General features: G+C 45.1%; 1 protein-coding gene across 1 annotated transcript; it reads right to left on the reverse strand.

Annotated features, from left to right (window-relative positions):
- Window positions 1-563: 563 nt before the first annotated feature.
- Window positions 564-1,589, reverse strand: LOC141655335 (uncharacterized). The gene has a single exon (XM_074462422.1). The coding sequence runs from the start codon at window positions 1,587-1,589 to the stop codon at window positions 564-566; it is 1,026 nt and encodes a 341-aa protein (XP_074318523.1).
- Between the last annotated feature and the right edge of the window lie 19,961 nt (window positions 1,590-21,550).

Below are 21,550 nucleotides of genomic sequence, written 5' to 3' on the forward strand. Positions count from 1 at the left end.
GGTTATGGCAAGTGACCGACGTAAGTGTAACAACTCGTTTGGTTGGAAAAAAACTCGGTTTAAAACCGTTTTGGTAAGTAAAAGAGTGTTTTAAGATTAGTGACGGTGTAGTGGTCGAAGTGGTCGGTCAAGTGATTTAATGCCCGATGACGGTACCAAACAATGTGTAAGGCTTGTATTTACGATCGGTAGGTCGTAAATACGCGTCGGATTGTGACTTGAGAATTTTAAGGGAGAAAAGAGGGAGCGGACGCTCGCGTGACTCTCAAATGGGGGCATTTGAGGGGTATTTATAGGAAAATGAGTGGTTGTGTGGGTTTTGAGCGACGTGGCCACTTGGGCTGCTCAAAGAGGCACGAGCCATGTCGCGGGTCTTCGAGGTAAGTTGTCGCTTTCACACAAACGCAATCATGATTTTTTCTATCCTAGGTTTTGTAGTCATATGTTTGGTACTTTTTTTTGGGGAAAGGTTAAGTATATCATTACTTTAAAAAAATATTGTTTTTTACAACTCTTCCTATAAAAGTTCCATCAACAACCTATATAAAGAATGACAGAATACATCAAAGAGCACAAAGCCAATTCCTATCTCGTCCTTTAAATTTTGTCTTGTTCAGTCTTTGAATACGGTTTTTGATATCACATATCACCTGTTGAACCAGAGCTTCAGGCTGCCTGACAAACATTTTCAGACGAGCTTCATTCCTTACCTTCCAAATTTGGTAGATCATTGAGACGTAGCAAGCACCAACAACCCGTTTAATTAATTTTGATATGTGAGCTTTTGAGTACCAACTGATCATATCAGACACAGGGACACGAACCTTCAATTGATGCTGTAGTAATCTGCTGCATTCCTTGAAATATACACACCCAGAAAATAAATGCTGATGATCTTCAGGGAAAGATCTGCAAATGTCACAATGAGTGTCCACCACCAATCCCATTCTAAGAAGCCTGTCTTTGGTAAGAAGTCTCTTGTGCATCAGAGCCCAGAAAATAAAGGATGTTTTTGGAATGTTAAGGCTATTCCAACAGAGGAATCTCCAAGGAACCTTGACCTGTGGTTGTCTCAACCAATTGTATCCAGAACAGATATTATAAGGAGCATGAGAATTTAGCCATTTACCATCAGTGTATGCTGGTGTAAAAATAGACATAACATGGGAAATTTTCCTCCATGACCAACTACTGTCAGCAGGAGGAGTATAATCAGTCCAGGGAGTACCTTTTAAATACACACTATGCACCCATTTAACCCAGATATGGTCTTTCTTCGTAGCAATCCACCAAGCATATTTCCCCAAAAGAGACTTATTCCAGTTTTTCACCTCTTTAAGTCCCAGCCCTCCCTCATCTTGAGGAGTACAACAAGTATCCCAACTAATGGCAAGGGCCTTATGGTATTCAGCTTTCCCTGACCAGAGAAAATTCCTACAAATAGCATTAATTCTATTCAAGATGCCATTAGGGATCAGAAAAATGGTTGCCCAATAAGAATGAATAGTAGCCAGAACAGAAGAAACAAGGGTCAGTCTCCCTGCATAAGATAAATGTCTTGTAGCCCAGCCTCTAATCCTTGCTACCATCTTATCAAGAAGTTTCATTCCTTCATTCTTAGACAATTTCTTAGAAGAAATAGGCACTCCCAAATATTTAAATGGAAGGGAGCCTCTCTGAAAACCTGAAGCTTAGAGAATATTCTTCACACAAAGAGGAGGGACACCATTAAAATAGATCTCAGATTTGTTTTTATTAAGCTGTAATCCTGAAGCAGCAGAAAAAGTGGCAAAACGATCCACATAATAGAATGCTCATTCCCTTTGCAGAACATGAGAAGATCATCAGCAAACAATAAATGATTTAATTTTAAGTGACCACACATTGGATGAAACCTGAATCCCTCTTGCTGAGCTATCACCCCCAATATCCTAGACAAGTATTCCATACAAAGAGTAAAAATAAGAGGAGAAAGAGGGTCTCCTTGTCTTAAACCTCGTTTCCCTTCAAAAAAGCCAAAAGAACTTCCATTCACAGATAGGGTATAAGATGGGGATCTAACACAATTCATGATCAGGACAATGAATCTCTTAGGGAAGCCCAAAGCCTTAAGCATTTGCTCTAAGAAGTCCCATTCAACAGAATCATACGCTTTTTTAAGGTCAATTTTAATCAAGCACCTAGGTGAAGCAGCTTTCCTATTATAGAGCCTAACCAAATCTTGACAAATTAGGACATTTTCAACAATGTTCCTTCCTTTCACAAACCCACCTTGACTCTCATTCACTATGTCAGGTAGGATCTTACTAAGCCTATTACATAAAACGTTTGCAATAGCTTTATAGATCATGTTGCAACATGCAATAGGTCTGAATTCTAATACACTAGAGGGATTAGCAACCTTAGGAATGAGAGTGATAGTGGTAGTGTTCACCTGTTTGAGCAACTGTCCAGACTGAAAAAAATCTTGAATAGCACTGATGACCTCTTCTCCTACAATATCCCAAGAGTCTTTGAAGAATTGGCTGGAGTAACCGTCAGGACCTGGAGATTTTGTAGAAGGGATAGAGAAGAAAGCCTCCTTTATTTCAGCACCAGACACAGGAGATAATAAAGTATTCTGATGATGAGTATTCACCAGCTTGCCAGTTCTCATAGTAGGCAGATGCACAGGAAGAGTAGGATGAGAATTGCCCAGAAGGTCCTTATAGTAGTGAAGGAATATAGCCTCAATATCCTGAGGATTGTGATAAGTTACACCATCAGTACCAGTAATGCTCATGACCCTATTATGAATCTACCTGGCACGTATATGATTGTGAAAAAATCTTGAATTCTCATCTCCATTAACAATCCAGTCAATTTTTGCCTTCTGACTCAAAAAACTGTGTTGAACTTTCAGAAGATGCCTGTATGCTTCAGCAGCTTCACATTCAGCAGCAATTAAAGTATGGTTAGTGGCCTGAGTATGCATTTGCAGTTGAATGTCCTCTAACAAAGACTTAGCTACCCCTACAGCTTTCTCAACATCAGAAAAATGGCTCCTATTCAATGCCTTAAGAGGCTGTTTCAGGTTCCTAAGCTTGGTAACCAATTTGAACATGAGAGTCCCAGAAACAGGTTGGTGCCAAGATGATAGGACAATCTCCTTGAAGGTAGGATCCAAACTCCACATGTTATAGTATCTGAAATGCCCTTTTGGTTGATTCCTAGTCTGCCTTCTATAACAAACACAGGGATTGTGATCAAACAATCCTTCAGGAAGGAAATGAGCAATAGCATGAGGGTATAAATCCAACTAGTCGGAATTAATTAAAAATCTATCAATTCGAGAGAAGGACCTAGACCCAGCCTCATGTTTGTTGTTCCAAGTATAAAAAGCCCCTTGACCCTTAATATCACTTAAGCCACAATATTGAACACACTCTCTGAAGTCAGCAATTTCTGCCCATGTCACATCCCTCCCAATCCTTTCATTAAAGTTGAGGACATTGTTAAAATCACCACAAATCGCCCAAGGCCCATGATAATTATCTTTGATTTATTTTAACTCAATCCACAAACCAGCCCTCTCATGCTCATCATTAAAACCATACACCACAGTAAAAAGAAATTCATCACCAGTAGCACGCTCTTTGACATTAATAGTAATAAGTTGAGAAGTAATAAGAAGAGTAGTAACATCAAAAATATGAGGAAGCCAAATAACCCACACTCTCTCCCCATGATGAAACTGATTATTGTTGAGACCCTTCCAATGAGACCCAAGATTATTTAGAACGCAGGTAAAATCCTGAGACTTCACTTTAGTTTCTACTAAACCATAGAGACCAATATTATTATTGTGCAAAAACTTTTTAACATCCAACTGTTTATTGATCCCATTTATTCCACGGGCATTCCAACTACCAATATTATCCATGACTAACCTCTCCTGGTGGTTCCTCCAGTCCCCCATTCAATTTATCCTTCCTTTTTGGACTCGTAGTAACTGCTTCAACATAAGTCTTAGTGGGAGAGCTATCAGTTCTGAGAGTCTGATGCTCTTGCCTAGTAATCTGTTGAATAACAGGAACAGGAGTAATAAAAGAAGAGCTGTGATAAGTGGGCCCACCAAAATGGATCTCAGGAGTAGCAGTAACTGGTTGTTGAGCATTCTGAACAGGCTGAACTGGTTAATCATTCTGAACAGACTGAGCAAGCTGTTTTTGGTCTCCAAACCTGTGTAGGGTTGGATGTTTTGCCCACTGGTTTAGTAGCAGGCCCAGGTACAGTTTTTTTGTTACACGCCTCTTTGGTGTGTCCAATCCCCTTGCAACTACCACACACAGTGGGCTTCCATTCATACTCATACAATATGCTAACTTCCTGCCCCTTCTCATCCTTAAAATGGAGTTTATCAGGGAATTTTTGACCAACTCCAACTTCCACGAGAAGTCTTGCATACCCCAACCTGGTCTTCTCCTCTGTTGTAGCATCCCTCTTCACAAACTTGCCAATAAGACCAGCAAGCTTCTCAAGACTGGATTTGCTCCAGAATTTAAGGGGCAAACCACACAGACGAAGCCAAATTGGTACATGATCGACTTTCTCCTTCATCAGACTACTAGATTCCATCCAAGGTTTGACAATCAATGGCTTATTGTCAAACATTGGGAACCCCTGCTGCAGCACTAAATTCTGACATTCTTTGGAAGGGAATCTCACCAAGAATACACCATTTGGTAAAAAAGACAATTTATCAAATTTATACACCCCCCAAAGACGATGAACAAAACCCGATAAAAGCTCCCATGGTGGATTACTACCTAGGACATAGCACACCACCGCGGTATCCCAGTATGCAATCTCAGAGTTAACATCCTCACTAGTCAGTTGAAGTAAATTAGAATCATTATTCTTAGAAGATGTGGGTCTCTTACCTTTCACCTTAGTCCAAGTTCCATCGTCCTCCTCCTGATTAGAAGGTTCCTCGACATCCTCTTCAGAATTAGAGTGCACACTGACATCATCCTTCACAATTGTTTCCAAATTAAGCACTGGAATCCTCACAATTTCACTCATTTCCTTCGTTTTAAGCGCTTCTGTAGATTGCGGAATTCCAATACACCCCTGTGATGATTCTGGTTTGTCCATATCGAGATGAAGATCCGAGCAATTAGTAAACGAGAGTCTAAGTTTTTCTTTCGAACGAATTTTAGATTTAGATTGGGATTTTTTTGTGATTTTCATTGCCATTGTGCAAGGGAAACCCTAATTTCCTAGAAAGAAGGCAGAGCTTTCTCTCTCTAGAATTCCCATTTTTCGATTATTATTGGATCTAATTATGTTTGGTACTTGACCAAACATAAATCCGGGAAAACTTAAGGTAGAAGGTTTGAAATGTTTTGTTTTTGGTGATTGACTCGGTTTGACTCGTTGTTGGAGTCGAGATTTGAATGTTCGAGTCGATTTTTGGTCCGGTGTCGGTTTTGACTCTAGTTAGTGTCATTGTGACCCCGTCGTCGTGCATTAAACACTCCAGGTGTTTTTTAAATGTTTTGAAATGTTTTATTTTCGAAATCATTTTAAGTTTTCTGACGTAAAGTTGTACACAAACTGTCGATCAAACGCCGCGATTCCAAAACATGTTATAGTATGATAATCATCGGGTGTTTGTTGGAGTCTCAGCAGATACTGGGTATCTACAGAGCCCCCACTTTGACTGAGGCTTGGACAGGGCGAAAGTCAAAGTAGAGCCCCCAGGTCAATCGAAGCTTACAACCTGGAGACCCAAGCGATGTCGAGGTGGCTCGAAAGGATTCGGGTCAAGGACCTGCCGTCAGGAAGGGCGACGCCAAGGCGACTCGAGGGTACGAGTCAAGGACCTGTCGTCAGAAACAGTTTAGAGTTTGTCGACTATCCGTGCGGGTCATTTAAAGTCCATTAGACTACGTATAAAGGCTCGCCAGCCATAAGAAGGAGTCATACCTGAGGCATCTTCGGATACGTCCTTGCGTGTTTGCGGACAAAGGCTCGCCAGCTGTGATAAGGAGTTGTACCCGAGGCATCTTCGGGATATGTCCTTGGGTGTATGCGGACAAAGGCTTGCCAGCCATGGCGCGTAGTAAGGCTCGCCAGCCATGGGGCGTGGTAAGGCTCGCCAGCCATGGGGCGTGGTAAGGCTCGCCAGCCATGGCGCGTAGTAAGGCTCGCCAGCCATGGCGTGTGGTAAGGCTCGCCAGCCATGGCGCGTAGTAAGGCTCGCCGGCCATGGCGCGTAGTAAGGCTCGCCAGCCATGGCGCGCGGTAAGGATCGCCAGCCATGGTGCGCGGTAAGGCTCGCCAGCCATGGTGCGTGGTAAGGCTCGCCAGCCATGGTGCGTAGTAAGGCTCGCCAGCCATGGCGCGTGGTAAGGCTCGCTAGCCATGGCGCGTAATAAGGCTCGCCAACCATGGCGCGTAGTAAGGCTCGCCATCCATGGCGCGTAGTAAGGTTCGCCAGCCATGGCGCGTGGTAAGGCTCGCCAACCATGGTGCATGGTAAGGCTCGCCAACCATAGCGCGTAGTAAGGCTCAACAGCCATGGTGCGTAGTAAGGCTCGCCAGCCATGGTGCGTAGTAAGACTCGCCAGCCATGGTGGCGGTCGATTAATGGACCGTGAGAATAGCCGCGTCAAATGGGCTTATTTTGAAAGTAGCGAACTCGTGATGCCGCCGTGAAAATAGTGAATTTTGAATTTCACTATCAATGTTGTTGAAATAAGCGGGTTCCGCGAGGAAGCCTCCCTGTTGACATTTGAAAGAATAGTGAATTTGAACTTCTACTACTCGTTTGTTTGAATTTGCAGTGACGGTTTTGATCGCCGTTTGTTTGAATTTTGAAGGGAATAGAAAATTTTAAATTTTGCTATTATGCTTGGAGTGACGGTTTATGTGCCGCCGTTGACATGTGATGAGATAGTGAATTTGAAATCTTCACTATTACGTTTGAAGTGACGGTTTATGTACCGCCGTTGATATTTGAAGGAAATAGTGAATTTGGAATCTCCACTATTAATTGAAGTGACGGTTTATGTGCCGCCGTTGACATTTGAAGGAAATAGTGAATTTGGAATCTTCACTATTAATTTTGAAAATTGAAGAAAATAGTGAATTTTGAATCTTCACTATTGATTGAAGTGACGGTTTATGTGCCGCCGTTGACGTTTGATGAAATAGTGAATTTGGAATCTTCACTATTAATTTTGAAAATTGAAGAAAATTTTGAATTTTGAATTTTCACTATTGATTGAAGTGACGGTTTATGTGCCGTCATTGACGTTTGATGAAATAGTGAATTTGGAATCTTCACTATTAATTTTGAAAATTGAAGAAAATAGTGAATTTTGAGTTTTCACTATTATTTTTGGAGTTGGCGGTTTTGATCGCCGTTTGAATTTTGAAGATTTCGAAAATAGCGAAGTTAAATTTTCACTATTTGTTTTTGAGAAAATGACGATCTTTAATATCATCAATGAAAATCTGAATTTTGTTATGTGGAAATTGGGCCAAAGCCCAAAATTCGCTGAAAGAGTAAGGGACGCCTGATTGAGGTGCGAGGCACCTGGCGAACCAAAGGGGCTTCCTTTTTTTCTATAAAAAGACGCGAGGTTTGGCTGCTCGTCATTCCTCATTCATCTTCAACCTTTGACACAAAAACCCGCAAAAACTCGCCATTGTTGGATTTTTGCTAGCTTCTGTTCGTGCCATCAACAATAATGTCGTCTCAAGGTATGCATTTCCTCTCGAATCCATTTGTTTTTGTTGATCTTTTGGTTCAATTGAATTAGGGCGAACTTTTACCCTAGAAAATCGATTTGGGCGTTTTCGATTGAGCCCATTTCGAATGAAATTGATGATTGCATTAGGTTAGAAACCTGTTTAGGAGTATAGGGGTGCTTTTAGTTTGCATTTTGGTCCCCGTTCCCGCTCTCTATGCTCGAAAAACGTGAGTGAGGCGAGAAACCGTCTCATTTCACAATGCCAAGTTTATTTACTTGGATAATGGCTCCCACTATGTTGCATTGTAGTCGGGAAAGATCATTTTTGCCATTGTGGACCTTTGTTGGGTATTGTGGGCAAAATTGGAATTTTTGCCTTTTGTGACGGTCTTATGTCTGACAAAATAAGCGTCTGTTTGAGCTTGAATTGAGCCAGTTTGCCTTGAAATGGACCTTATTGGTAGTTTAGGTCACCTGGAGGCGTGATAAAATCACGTTTGCCCTTTTTGCGGTCGTTTTTGAATTTTGACCGGCTTGTGCTCAAATTAGCGTATAAATTGCCCCTTTTGAGCCGTAGAAAAATTTCCCATTGCCTTGGAATGTATTTTGGTTCGTTGGCGGACCTTGTATGGGTCTAGAAATGCCGTTTTTTTTTGTGGTGGTTTTTACTCGTCTTTTGCTTGAAAAGAGGGGCGAGTCGTTTTTTTTTGCGTTTTTTGTGAATTGTTTTTTTGAATGGTTTGGATTTTGGGCGGGATTGCCCTTGTTTTGCTTTGCAGGTTGTGTTGTTGTTTTTTTTGGATTTGTCCATTTTATGCCGTCGTAATGCCGAAATTTTGGCTGACGTTTTTTGTTTATTCTTTTGATCGCAGGGTACCATTTGGGACCTATGGGGTCCGTTGTTGAGGTACTGGAAGAGGAGGATGATCCTGGAGGGGAAGAAACGACTGTTTTTTGTTACAGGCTTGGTTGCGTTTCTCCCTGGCGGCCTTTCCCCGGCCAATGATCGGGTATCGATCATTGGTCGTTGTCTGCAGAGGTTCGGATGACCGATGAGTGGGGTTCAATACGGGTGTGTTATCCCATGTTGGCGCTTTCAATTGCCGTTGAATTCAGCTGATTGGGGTTCAACATCGGGGTAGTATCTGTTGTCCTGGTCCCTTTTCACCCTCGAATTCTGACGATTGGAGGCCAACGTCGGGGTAACGCGCTGAGTTACGATCCTCGGTTATCGCATCGTCCAAAATCTGCTAGGCACCATTTTTCTTTTTGTCGTGGAGCAGGAACGAGGTATTACCGTCGTGGTAACCACCTCTGCTTCTGCTGTTGCTCCCCTACCCCTTATGTTGCTCCCTTTCTTTTCTGTTTGAGAGGATAGAGAGTGCTTAGTTCGGTAGGTGGCGGATAGCCCCCAGTTCGTTGTTTTAGGCCAGTGTCTGTATGATAGATGTCTTTACTGGATCCTGTTTGTACAGTCAGTTGTCTGTATGATAGATGTCTGTACTGGATCCTGTTTGTATGGTCAGTTGCCCTATCAAACGTGTGTCGATGTATTTTGCGTGAGGCGGTTTGTATATATGTGTTTTTGGATTGTGGTTCATTTGTGATTTTTGGCTCTTTTTTGTGTTGTGTTTCGGAGGTGCGCTGTCGGCTGTTGATTCTCCTTTTGTTTTGCACTAGTTCTCGCATCGTTAGTGTAGAAAACAGGCAACAGGTAGCACGTATGCATAAACGTAAACACGTAAAAGCATTTGAACAAAGATTAACAAAGATGATTTGAAGTTAAAATTGAGTTTTGAAAAATGAAATGAATTTTGAAAAGTTCCGCGACAAGTCGTCACGTTCGGAATTCAAGAGGAATTGATTTGGAAACTTGAGCAATTAACTCGTGTCGTGAATTAAATTGCGTCGAAAATTATTGAAATTGATTTGCGACTCGAAAAAAATTCAAACTCAAACCGTCAGGGAATGAATTTTAGAAAGGATTTTTACGGGTGTATTTGATTTTTGAGGTCAAGACTCGAATTTATGAGTGCTTGAAATTTGAGAGAAATTGACGTCGTGTTATCAATTTTCAAATTTTATTTTGGATGGGAAATTGCGAAAAAGCTCAAAATTTTCGGAATTTCGACTGACATGGAAACGATCCGTCGCGGATCGGGGCGACTGGCCCTTCCCCCCTTAAAAAAGAAATAAAAATCCGTATGTTTAAAGCCGCGTCATGAAAACCGTGTCGGATTTCGTAAAACGCGAAAATAAGGAAATGTGAGTGTGAGGAAACATAAAAACGTCCTGGGTCATCCCGAAGAGGCGCGAGCGTCCTGGCGGGAGGTTTGAGGTGTCAGGAGAAAACACAAGTTGAAAGAGACAAGTCAACAGCGGGAATCTTGGGGAAGGTCCAAAGAGGCGCGAGCAGCCTGGCGATGGAAGCCAGCTCTCCCCTTTTTCTAAAAAACGCGCTGATCATTTTTGTATAAATAGTGATGTTTGCGCTTCATTGTTTCATCATCCGAAACACAAAACATCTCTACAAAACTTCTTCTTCTTCTTCCACAAAAATATTTCATGGATGCTTTCGAGAACGCATTGCGACAATGGTGTCGGGATTTGTCGCCTCCCGAAAAGTATCAACTCATTTGCATGGGAGTTGGTCAATTGTTGGTGCTTCGTCAAGTCAAGGTGCAACCTTAATTTCTCGAAGCATGTTCTCGGTTTTGGGATTCGAAACACCATGTTTTCGTTTTCCCGAAAGGTGAAATTTGTCCTCTTGTCGAAGAAGTTGGAGCCATTGGTGGGTGGCCGGGTTGTGTTCCGGTGCTTCCTCCGACTCGGTTGTGCTATAAGGAGAAATTTCGTTCTATGTTGGGTTTGTCGACGAGTCAAGTCAACTTCCTCCTTGCTCCTCATGGTGTGGATATGTTGGCTCTTATCAACATCTTCTCCAATCGATTAGATGCCAATGTTTCGGAGGTGGCTAGGAGAAGGGTTCTTGCCTTTTGCCTTGTCCATGTGTACCTCTTTGTTGATGTTTTGAAGAAGGAGGGGGCAAAATGCTATGGTAGCATGACCCTTATTCATGTGATTGAGCAAATGGAGCATGGTAGAGATCCATCATGGTTGGTGCTTGGCAAGATCATCCAAGCTTTGGACAAAGAAGGCTCTTGTGGAGAAGCTCCCACATTTGGGTCCCCAAGGATCCTCCAAGTGTGGCTATTAGAGAGGCTAAGGTATGTAGAGCCTCCGGTTGATTTTTCTTCCTATTCCTTCCGTTACCTTACCATGAGGAAGAAGTTGTACCCGGATAGTTTTGCTTCTACCGAGGCTTATTGGGCCGCAAGATTGGCGGAGGAGGGTGGTCCTCACATCCGTTGGGTGGTGCCGTGGTGGCACTTGAGGTCCTTCACTGGGTTGTCCGTTTCGGGTGCTAGTCCTCATTCTTTGATGGTGGTGGGTTTGAAGGTTGCTTCCTTTATATATCCCGAAAGGCTCATGAGGCAAATGGGGCGTCAACAAAAGGTGCCCGCTCAAGATACTCTTATCCAAGAGAATGTTTTTCGGAACTTCGAACTTGTGGAGGTCTTCGAAAGATGGTGGGCCACTCGGCTGCTTTGGGAGGTATCAAACCCCGTTGCTACGACATGGGTGACCCCCGCTTATGTCAAGTGGTCACGTGCTCCGTCCTTGGAAGAGAGATCCAAATTCCGTAAGGACGAGGTTGTCGACTTGAAGTATCGAGAGGTTGGCAAGGCTAACCGTGCCTTCTTTGAGGAGTACATTGATGAAGCTACCCCTGATGTGATGAGACCACCGAAGAGGAGGAGTTTCGGCCCCAAGAATATGGTGGGCCGTGCATTGGCTCTTTTTGGGTCGAACGCGGGGTTTTGTGCTAGACCGGAGGCCGTCGCCGTCTTAGATCCATTGAGGATCCGTTCCGAGGAGGAAATCCATGCTAGGCAGGCTAACAAGAAGAACAAGGGGAAGATGTACCCCGAGGGAAAAGGCAAGGGTAGAATGGAAGAGTGAAGACCTCCATTACCCGTTTTATTATTATGTTGTATTATTGTTGTGAGTTTTTATTATGTTGTACTAGCTAGTTATTGTGTATTTTGTGCTAGTTTTATTATGTGAGGTGTTTTAGTTGACACCTTAGCTTCGATAAGTTCTAGACTCGTCGAGCTTTATTTGTTGTTGGAATTGTAATCCCTCCCATTATTAACTAAATAAGAGGATTGCTTGTGTCAGAAATTGTGAACGCTTGTTTCTTCCATCCATTTGGTGAAGGCGATTCGATTCGAATCGTCCTAAATGTTTGCACCTTGGGAAAGTGGTATTTTGTGAGGAAGGGAGAAAGGCCTATTTTGTATTTTGTGGAGAAAAGGGAATGTTGTTCCCTTTCCCCTTTTTTTTGTTGGGGATGTTTTTTTTATTGTGGGGATGGTTGTTTTTTATTGTGGGGATGGTTGTATCCTTCTTGTGTAAGAAAGGACTGCCTACGTATTCACCTGAAGAGGTGAAATCAAACCATGATCGTAGTTCGAAATGTTTTGTAGAATTTGATTGGGTTTTGTGGTTGTATCCCTCAGGCATAAGAGGGACTGCCTATGTATTCACCTGAAGAGGTGAAATCAAACCATGCTCGTAGTTCAGGGGTTTTTGTTTTAGTACAAATGGATGTTGCCTTTGACAGATCAAAGGACATTCGAAACGGGCAAGGTACCGCAACTTAGACTCGATAAAACATCCAATTTCAAATCAGAACACGTTGAGGAACTTGACTTGAAAAGGGGTTGAGTTGGTTGCTAGTCGTAAAACTAGGCTTAGGTCGTTGGTTGCTATGATTCAAGGGCATTATTTCTTGAGTTGGTCTAGGTTGGTCGGGTTTGTAAAATCCTCCCCATCTAGGTCACTCAGTCTCACTGCGCCCCCCGAAAGTATTTTCTTGACCAGGTATGGCCCGGCCCAATTGAGTTTGAATTTTCCTCTCGGATCGACGGGTAATGGTGCTCGAACTGACTTGAGGACCAAGTCGCCCTCCTGGATGTTCCTAGGTTTAACCTTCTTGTTGAATGCCCGTTGTATACGTCGTTGGTATAGCTGGACGTTGTGCAAGGCGTTGAGTCGTCGTTCGTCTAGAAGAGTGAGTTGCTCGTACCTTCGACGGGTCCATTCTGCCTCAGGGACTTGACTCTCCAGTAGGATGCGTAGAGAAGGGACCTCTAACTCTACCGGCTGAACCGCATCCATACCGTATGCTAGGTAGAAGGGTGTGGCGCCTGTCGGTGTTCGAATGGAGGTTCGGTATCCCCAGAGTGCGCATGGGAGTTTGCTCGGCCAATCGCGGTAGTTGTCTTGCATTTTCTTTATAATGGTGACAAGAGTTTTGTTCGTTGCCTCCACTGCTCCGTTGGTTTGGGGACGGTAGGAGGATGATCGATGTCGTTTGATTTTGTATTTGTCCAGCAAAGCTTGAGTTTCCGCCCGGAAGTATGAGCCTTGATCGCTGATGATTTCATGGGGTACCCCATACCGGCAGATGATGTTGTTCTGGATGAACTTGGCCACTTGTTTGGCGGTCAAGACTGCATATGTCTGTGCTTCCACCCATTTGGTGAAGTAGTCGAAGGCGAAGAGGACGAAGCAATGCCCCTTGGTGCCTACCGGGTTGACTTTCCCGATGATGTCGATGCCCCAGGTTGAGAAAGGCCATGGTGTATAAAAGGGATGGTGGTATGTGTTGTATGTTGGTGAAGATTTGGCAATTTTGGCAATGTTTGACGTAGTTACGGCAATCGGCTTCCATGGTGGTCCAGTAGTAGCCTAGCCGTGTGATTTTTCGAGTAAGCATCATTGCGCTCATGTGAGGGCCACATTCTCCGTCGTGGACCTCTCTCGTGACTTTTTTGGCTTTGTGATGGTCAATGCAAAGGAGGAGAATTCCTTGGGGTGTTCTTTTGTATAGTTGATTTTGGTTTATCACGAATTGTGATGCAAGTAAACGGATGGCTCTTTGTCCTCTTGGGTCAGAGTTGGGAGGGAATTCGTTTTTGGTTTTGTAGTTGAGGATGGCTTGGTACCAAGGTTCATCATGGCTTTCCTCATCGTCGATGATGGCACAAGCGTGAGCTGGCTCACTCCTTCCCTCGACACATAGGGGCATCGATGTCATGTCGTCAGGTATGTTGACGAGCGCGGCAAGTTTTGCCAGGGCATCAGCAAATTGATTTTCCTCTCGCGGCAAGTGGAAATAATCGACTTGGTCGAAGATCTCGGCCTCTTGATTGATCTTTGTTCGGTAGGGAGCTAAGCTGTCGGATCGGATTTTCCATGATCCGGACACCTGATTGATGATGAGCGAGGAATCGCCGTGGACCCTCAGTCTCTTGATGCCAAGTGTGATGGCTGATTGTAGGCCGATAAGGCATGCCTCATATTCAGCGGCATTGTTGGTGACGGTAAAGTCTAGCTTGACCGAGATCGGAACATGTTCTCCCTCCGGTGATATTAGAAGGATTCCTACCCCGAAGCCTCTCATATTAGATGCACCATCGAAGTATAGGTCCCATGCGTCGGAATCTGCACAAAGGATGTCTTCGTCAGGAAGTGACCATATGTCGGTCGTTCGATCCTCGTTGACGGGGTTCTCTGCTAGGAAACCGGCAACTGCTCTTCCCTTGATAACCTTATGGGGTACAAACTTGAGATCAAACTCAGACAGCATGAGCGTCCACCTAGACAGCCTTCCGTTTAGTACGGGTTTTTCGAAGATGTATTTGACCGGGTCCATCTTGGAGCAGATGTGGACCGTGTAGCTGAGCATGTAATGTCGCAGCTTCTTTGTTGACCATACTAGGGCAAGGCATGTCTTTTCCAGTTGGGTATACCTCGTCTCGTACTCAATGAACTTTTTACTGATGTAGTAGATGGCCCGTTCTTCATTGCCGACTGTTTGTGCTAGCATTGCTCCCATGGTTGTGTTGGTAACAGTCATGTATAGGGATACAGGAATCCCCGGTTGAGGTAGCATGAGGACAGGAGGTTTGGATAGGATTTCCTTTATCTTGTCGAAGGCCTTTTAACAATCGTCGTCCCAATCGGTGTGATCGGAAGCGCAAAGCTTCTTGAATATTGGTTCAGAAATCATGGTGAGCTTGGCAATGAAGCGGCTGATGTATTGGACCTGATCGAGAAATCCCCGAATCTCCTTCTCGTTCCTAGGCCGAGGCATTTGCTGAAGGGCTTTGATTTTGGTTGGATCAATCTCAATGCCTCTTTTGCTGACGACATGTCCCAAGAGTTTTCCGGAGGTGACCCCGAATGCACACTTCTGAGGATTTAGTCTCATGTTATATTTTCGCAGACGAGCGGAGGATTTCCGGAGGGCACTGATGTGGCCGTCCCATTCTTTTAATTTGACGATCATACCATCGACATACACCTTGAATATTGGTTCATAAAACATGGTGAGCTTGGCAATGAAGCGGTTGATGTATTGGACCTGACCGAGAAATCCCCGAATCTCCTTCTCGTTCCTAGGCCGAGGCATTTGCTGAAGGGCTTTGATTTTGGTTGGATCAATCTCAATGCCTTTTTTGCTGACGACATGTCCTAAGAGTTTTCCGGAGGTGACCCCGAATGCACACTTCTGAGGATTTAGTCTCATGTTATATTTCCGCAGACGAGCGAAGGATTTCCGGAGGGCACTGATGTGGCCGTCCCGTTCTTTTGATTTGACGATCATGTCATCGACATACACCTCTACCTCCTTGTGCATCATATCATGTAGGAGAGTGGTAGCGGTTCTTTGATAAGTATCCCCGACGTTGATAAGACCGAAGAGCATGACCGTGTAGCAATATGTACCCCACTGTGTAGTGAATGTTGTCTTGTGCATGTCTTCCTCGGCCATTTTAATCTGGTTATACCCAGCATACCCATCCATGAATGATAGGAGGGCATGTTCGGCGGTGTTGTCCACCAGAATGTCAACATGTGGCAAAGGGAAGTCGTCCTTTGGACTTGCCTTGTTCAGATCCCTGAAGTCGACGCAAACCCGAATTCTTCCGTCTTTCTTTGGTACGGGCACAATGTTGGCCACCCAATCAGAGTATTCAGACACCTTGATGAAACCAGCCTTGAACTGTTTATCCACTTCTCCCTTTATTTTTAGGGCCCATTCAGGACGCATTCAGCGTAGCTTCTGCTTCACGGGTTTAGCTCCGGGTTTAATGGGTATCCGGTGCTTTGCAATTTCCCTGTCAATCCCAGGCATGTCTCTGTAAGACCAGGCGAATACGTCCTTGTATTCGTGGAGGAGGTCAATGAACTGTTGTCTTTCCGAGGGGTCCAGGGTTGTCCCTATCCTAAGTACTTGAGGTGTATTGTCGGTTCCTACATTAATAGGTTCGGTCTCCTCAATGATGGGGGTTCTGGTTTCCCGTTTGTCAAGTTCTTTGGCTATGTGAGGTGGGTAGTCACTCAAGTTAAATTCCTCATAGTCATTCAGAATTGCATTGCAGTTAAATTGAGACGAGTCATAAGCAAACTTAGCGTTCATTAAGATGACACGAGCGAAAAGCTCGGAGAGGACAGACATCTCGTGGTTAGTCAGAGGCGACCTAGCAGAGGATGTGGCTCCTGGAACAGGCTCCAGGTTGTCACCTTTCATGGGAGTGGGAGTGACCCTAGCATATTCAGCCTCTGAATCAGCCACGACTTTGTAATAAAACAGTGGGAAGGGGACCTTGACTGGGACATCAGGAGTGTTAGGAGCTATGACAGACTCTGACTCCGACTCAGACTCAGATTCAGCTTCTTCTTCACATCCCTCCTTGAACATAGGGCTTTCTCCAGTTGTGATCTTGAGAATGCGGCCTTGGCGATCGGTCCACTTGACGGTCTTCCTCCAGCCCTGTGTAGCTTTCTCCGGGTCAGTGTTACAGATCAAGGCGGTTGGGTCAAATTGATTGTCCTTTAGGGCGATGTTGATGATGTCCTCATAGTCGAGGTGTTTGATGTTATCTTCCCCAAAGAGGAGAGTGACAGCTTGTCCATCGAGGCATGACGATGGCTTAGACTCGGTTGAAGCAGCTTCGGTGTTATCGGGGATAAAGTAGCAGTTCTGGAAGACTTCCACACCCGGGTACCTAGCCTTGGCCACGGAGTCATAGATCGGCTCCGGAAAGCCATGGTAGAGCTCTGATTCTCCGTCGGGGACAAAGTATCCGTTGAGGGTCAGATGATAGGGATGGAGGATAACTCCGTGCTTCTTGCGTTTTTGAACTAGGAGGTTCATCTCCTGGATATCTTCATCGGTAGGCTCATATCCCCGCCCGAAGGGAATGTTGGGGGCCTTAGCCTGTTTCAAGGGAGGTAAGGTGCTCTTCAGTGGATTGAGGGGCAAACCCGAGAAGTAACCCTGGCGCATCAGGATGCGGTTGACTGTGAGGTTGGCAAACGGGTCACAATCAAAGGGGGTTGATTCATCAGTTATGGCATTCACAGCTTGGAATCCCCACATTTCATTGTCATCTTCCTCAATGGCCTGGGAGGCTATTCCCTTTCTCATGACAGCTTTGATCGGGGAAGCAGGGATTGTGATTGTTTTCCCGTCGAAGGGGACCATGATCTTCTGGTGGAGAGTCGATGTAACCGCCTTGACGGCGTGAATCCAAGGACGTCCCAGGAGCATATTGAAAGAGGCGTCGATGTCGACCATTGAAAACTGGTTTGTCTTTCCAGTGGTCCGGTTGCGACGGTCAGAGTGATGAGCCCCGCGACCTTGCGACGAGTGTCGTCGTAGGCGCGTACTCCTTGATTTGTCGGGACCAAATCAGCTTCCTTAATTCCCAGCTTGTGAGCAGTCTTGAGGGGAATGACATTCACCGCGGATTCGTCGTCTACGAGGACCATGGGCACATTCTTCTTGAGACATTGTACAGTAATGTACAGGGCAAGGTTATGATTGGCTCCGAAGGGAGGGATATCTTCGTCAGAAAAGACGACTGGGTTGTTCAAGTCAGGGGCGTCTCTTGTCATATGTGCCACTATTTCTTCAGGGGAAGAGGTGGAGGGCACGGTTAACTTTCCCAAGGCCTGTATCAAAGCCTGTCGATGCTCAAAGGACGTTCCGATCAGTTGCTAGATTGAGATCTCGGCTTTTGCCTTCTGAAGCTGTTTGAGGATTGAATTCTCCGGAGCCCTCGGTTGAGTGTCTACTCCCGGGACGACTTGGTCATTCGTCGTTGGAACGACCGTTGGATTGTTTGGATTCTGATAGGGGCGTCCGGACCGGGTAAGGTGACCGATCTCTTTCGCCCGTTTCTCTTTCTCTGGGACAAGGTCGACATCTTCAACGCCGTCTCTCTCGATGCCGTTGATTTCAGGATCTCGAAGGCACCTTGGAGGGGCATTCCTTGGTGAGTAGTTTTTGTGAGGGATATTTTGTGAGGGTAATTTTTGTGGGGGTAGTTTTTGTGGGGTTGATTATTGTGAGGTGTATGCCAGAATGGTCGCGAGAGCAATCCGTGTTGGTGTGGGTAGTTTTGGGCGCTCGGGGGACTTTCCCTCGGGCGTGGTGGCGGAGGATTGAAGATAAGTCGACGGTAGGCATCGTCAAGTCGGGTGATCCTCTCGGAGAGACTGGCTATGGCTTCCTCAACCTGTTGGAACATAGTGAGCATAGTGGTAGCACTGAACACAAATACTCCGTCTGAGGGATCTTTCTCCAAAGCATTCACCTCGTCATCAACTGGCTGGATGAGGTGTGAGCAGTCTAGAGTTGGCTCATCGTCGGAGATGGCGTGGATCCCCAGAGGGTTTGTTTTGTTGTTTGGCTTAGTCGGTGGGGGTAAAGGCAAATCCCCTTTTTCAATCATGTCTTGGATGATGTGTTTGAGTTTGAAGCAGGTTTCAGTATCATGCCCCTTCCCTTGATGGTACTGACAGTAGGCATTGGGGTTCCAGAACCGGGACTTCTTAGCATCAGTCGGATCCGAGGTGGGTCTGATTGGTTGTAACTTTCCCTGGTCCATGAGCCTCTTCAGAGCACTTGCGTAAGTTGACCCTATATTAGTGAACACTCTCTGGGAGCGCCCAGCTCTCTTAGCAGATGGTTCAACGAGGTTGACCTCATCGATTTTGTTTGTTTGGCCGTAGGTACGGGATCCGGTTGAGGTGGATCCTTGGTAGCCTCTGCCAATAGTCTTGGCCAAGACACCCTTCCGGAGGTCATCTTCAATGCGTGTCCCCAGAATTTGCAGATCCTGGAAGGTCTTGATATTTTGATACCTCAGTAAGTTGGCATACACTGGGCGGAGATTGTTGACGAACTTTTTCAACAAAGTTGATTCATTCGGTTTACTGACCAATTGAGTACTCACCCTCCTCCAACGGGTTAAGAACTCGGTGAACCCTTCCTTATCATTCTGGGTTAGAAACTCAAGACTACGGGTATTGGCTTGGATTTCAACATTGACAGCATATTGCTTAGCAAATTCAACTGCGACCACATCCCGGGTAGTAAGGTTCTTCGGGTCAAGGGAGTCGTACCATTGACGAGGGATCAGTTCCAAAGAGGACGGAAAGATCCGAGTGAAGAGTTCCTATTTGACCCATTTAATGGCCATATAGTATTTGAAGGCATGGATATGATTGAGCGGGTCCTCCACTCCTTTGAACTTAGGTACGTCAGTCAGGGTAAAGTTGTCGGGTAATTGATCCCCAACAGGTTCGAACCTTCGGTTGTTCTCAAGATGGATATTGTTACCTCGGGCTAGGAGCTGTTCTTCCAAGAGCTTTAGCCTCTTCTCAGTTTCAGTCAGAAGTGGAGTATTATGTTCTCCAGTTTCTTTGTTCTCTAGGGCGTCGATACGGGTCTCGACGCGATCCAGGGTGACCTTAAGAGCGGTAAGCAGGCTGGCTAGCTGATCAGTCGTGACATCTCTGTTGTTATCATTGTTGTTGTTGGACGAAGCTGAAGACGAGGCCATGGCTCTGAGGCAGAAAAACGGCTCACATTATAACTCAATCCGACACGGTTCGAAGACTGAATGCAGACAACACAAAGGACGAGACAAAGATCAGACTCAACAAGACGAGGGTAACCGTGTGTGGTCCCTCGGTGCTGACTCGATTTATGACGTGATGGTGTCGACCGAACTTTTGACACGAGTCCAACATAACGGCGCGACGCCATTGGACGGGTCTCGTGGTGAGACGACTCATAAGTATAGACCCATAAGTACGTTTGCTTCGACTCGATAGACACGAGGCGGAATTGGAATGGTGGACTGAAGTTTTCGAAAATAGAAATTTTCAAAAAGATTCATTTGTCACTTTGATGGGCGGCTTCCGAAGATAGAGATCTCTACAAGTCGATCAGTTGAAAGGGTTGTCTTAATTTTATTTGCAAAAGACGTTTTGAGTTTGAATCGGCTCGGAAAACAGTATATTATTTCCCAAGACGGTTTTGAAATTCAAAATTGTATGTTTTGAAAATCGAGTTTAAAATGTTTGAAGAGGTCTCGGGGACGGTGCATGGTCCTCGGGATCTCGAAAGTGTCTCGAGAAAAGGGTGTGTGCTTTTCTCGGGTTTTGAAAGAGCCATTGTCGGCGCGAAACGAGTTAAAGTCCGTGTCTAGACGCGGCGATTATAACGGCGTAAAAAGGTGATTTGAAATGGTTAAAAAAAACTGAGTTTAGAAATCGTCATTACGACGGCCTAGAAAGGCGTGTTTAAATGGTTATAAAAACCGAGTTTGAAATCGTCATTACGACGGCCTAGAAAGGCGTGTTGAAATGGTTATAAAAACCGGGTTTGAAAATTGTCATTACGACGGCCTAGAAAGGCGTGTTGAAATGGTTATAAAAAACCGGGTTTGAAAATTGTCACTACGACGGCCTAGAAAGGCGTGCAACGGTCGGTGGAAGACCGAGGTTTGAAATGGCCATTATAACGGCGCAAAAGGGTGTTTTTTGAAAGTTTGAAAATGACACGGAAGGACTTATGATCAAGTAGCACATAAGCACTCACAGTTCATTATATTATGCATTATGCTGACACGGGTTTTGGCTTAAGAGGGTGGGTTACACACCAAGCAATCAAACCCCGATTTGCGAGAGGGATACCAATACAAACAAAATGTGTAAGGAGGGTGCCCTAGCCTCGTGCTCGAAAGTGATGAAAGCTCTTTGACGAAACAGAAATGTGTAACGTCAATGGTATGCTTGACTCAATCGGGATTCGAAACGTGGGGATGAGAAAACTCACGCCGACGAGACGAGCCAATTGGTCGAAAAGGGTTAGGTTGTGGGCCCGGACAAGGAACCCGACCGTGACCGTAATATCAATTAATGCATTCCAACCAAGACCTCGTTCGAGTCTCACCATCTGGGGATCACAAAGACGTAAGTGTCCTAGCTATCCCCAGCGGAATCGCCAATCTGTGGACATGCCCCACCTGCGTATGACCAGCCAATCTGTGGACAATGGCAGCGGTCTTTTGAAAGCCACGCTCGGCGGCGTAAAAATGCTTTCGACCGGATCGTTTTAGATCGGTCGGTTTCGTCTCGATAAGGGTCTCGAAACGATTAGAGATGTTCGGAGTCGCCACCAAGCATTTGTGGGATGCTTGGAACCCGTTCGAAATCCACTTTATACCTCGGTCAAATTGAAGCACAAAGCAGCGTTTGACATAGGTACTAAAGATAAGGAAATCGTCCCTCTTTAGCATCCTATCTCTAGAATGACTCTCGTACGCCCTGGATAAGGTCGTACACTATCCAAAGTTTCTGAGTAAGAGGTGAAGGTA

Source organism: Silene latifolia, chromosome 1, assembly GCF_048544455.1.
Source record: "Silene latifolia isolate original U9 population chromosome 1, ASM4854445v1, whole genome shotgun sequence".
Taxonomy (NCBI): Eukaryota; Viridiplantae; Streptophyta; class Magnoliopsida; order Caryophyllales; family Caryophyllaceae; genus Silene; species Silene latifolia.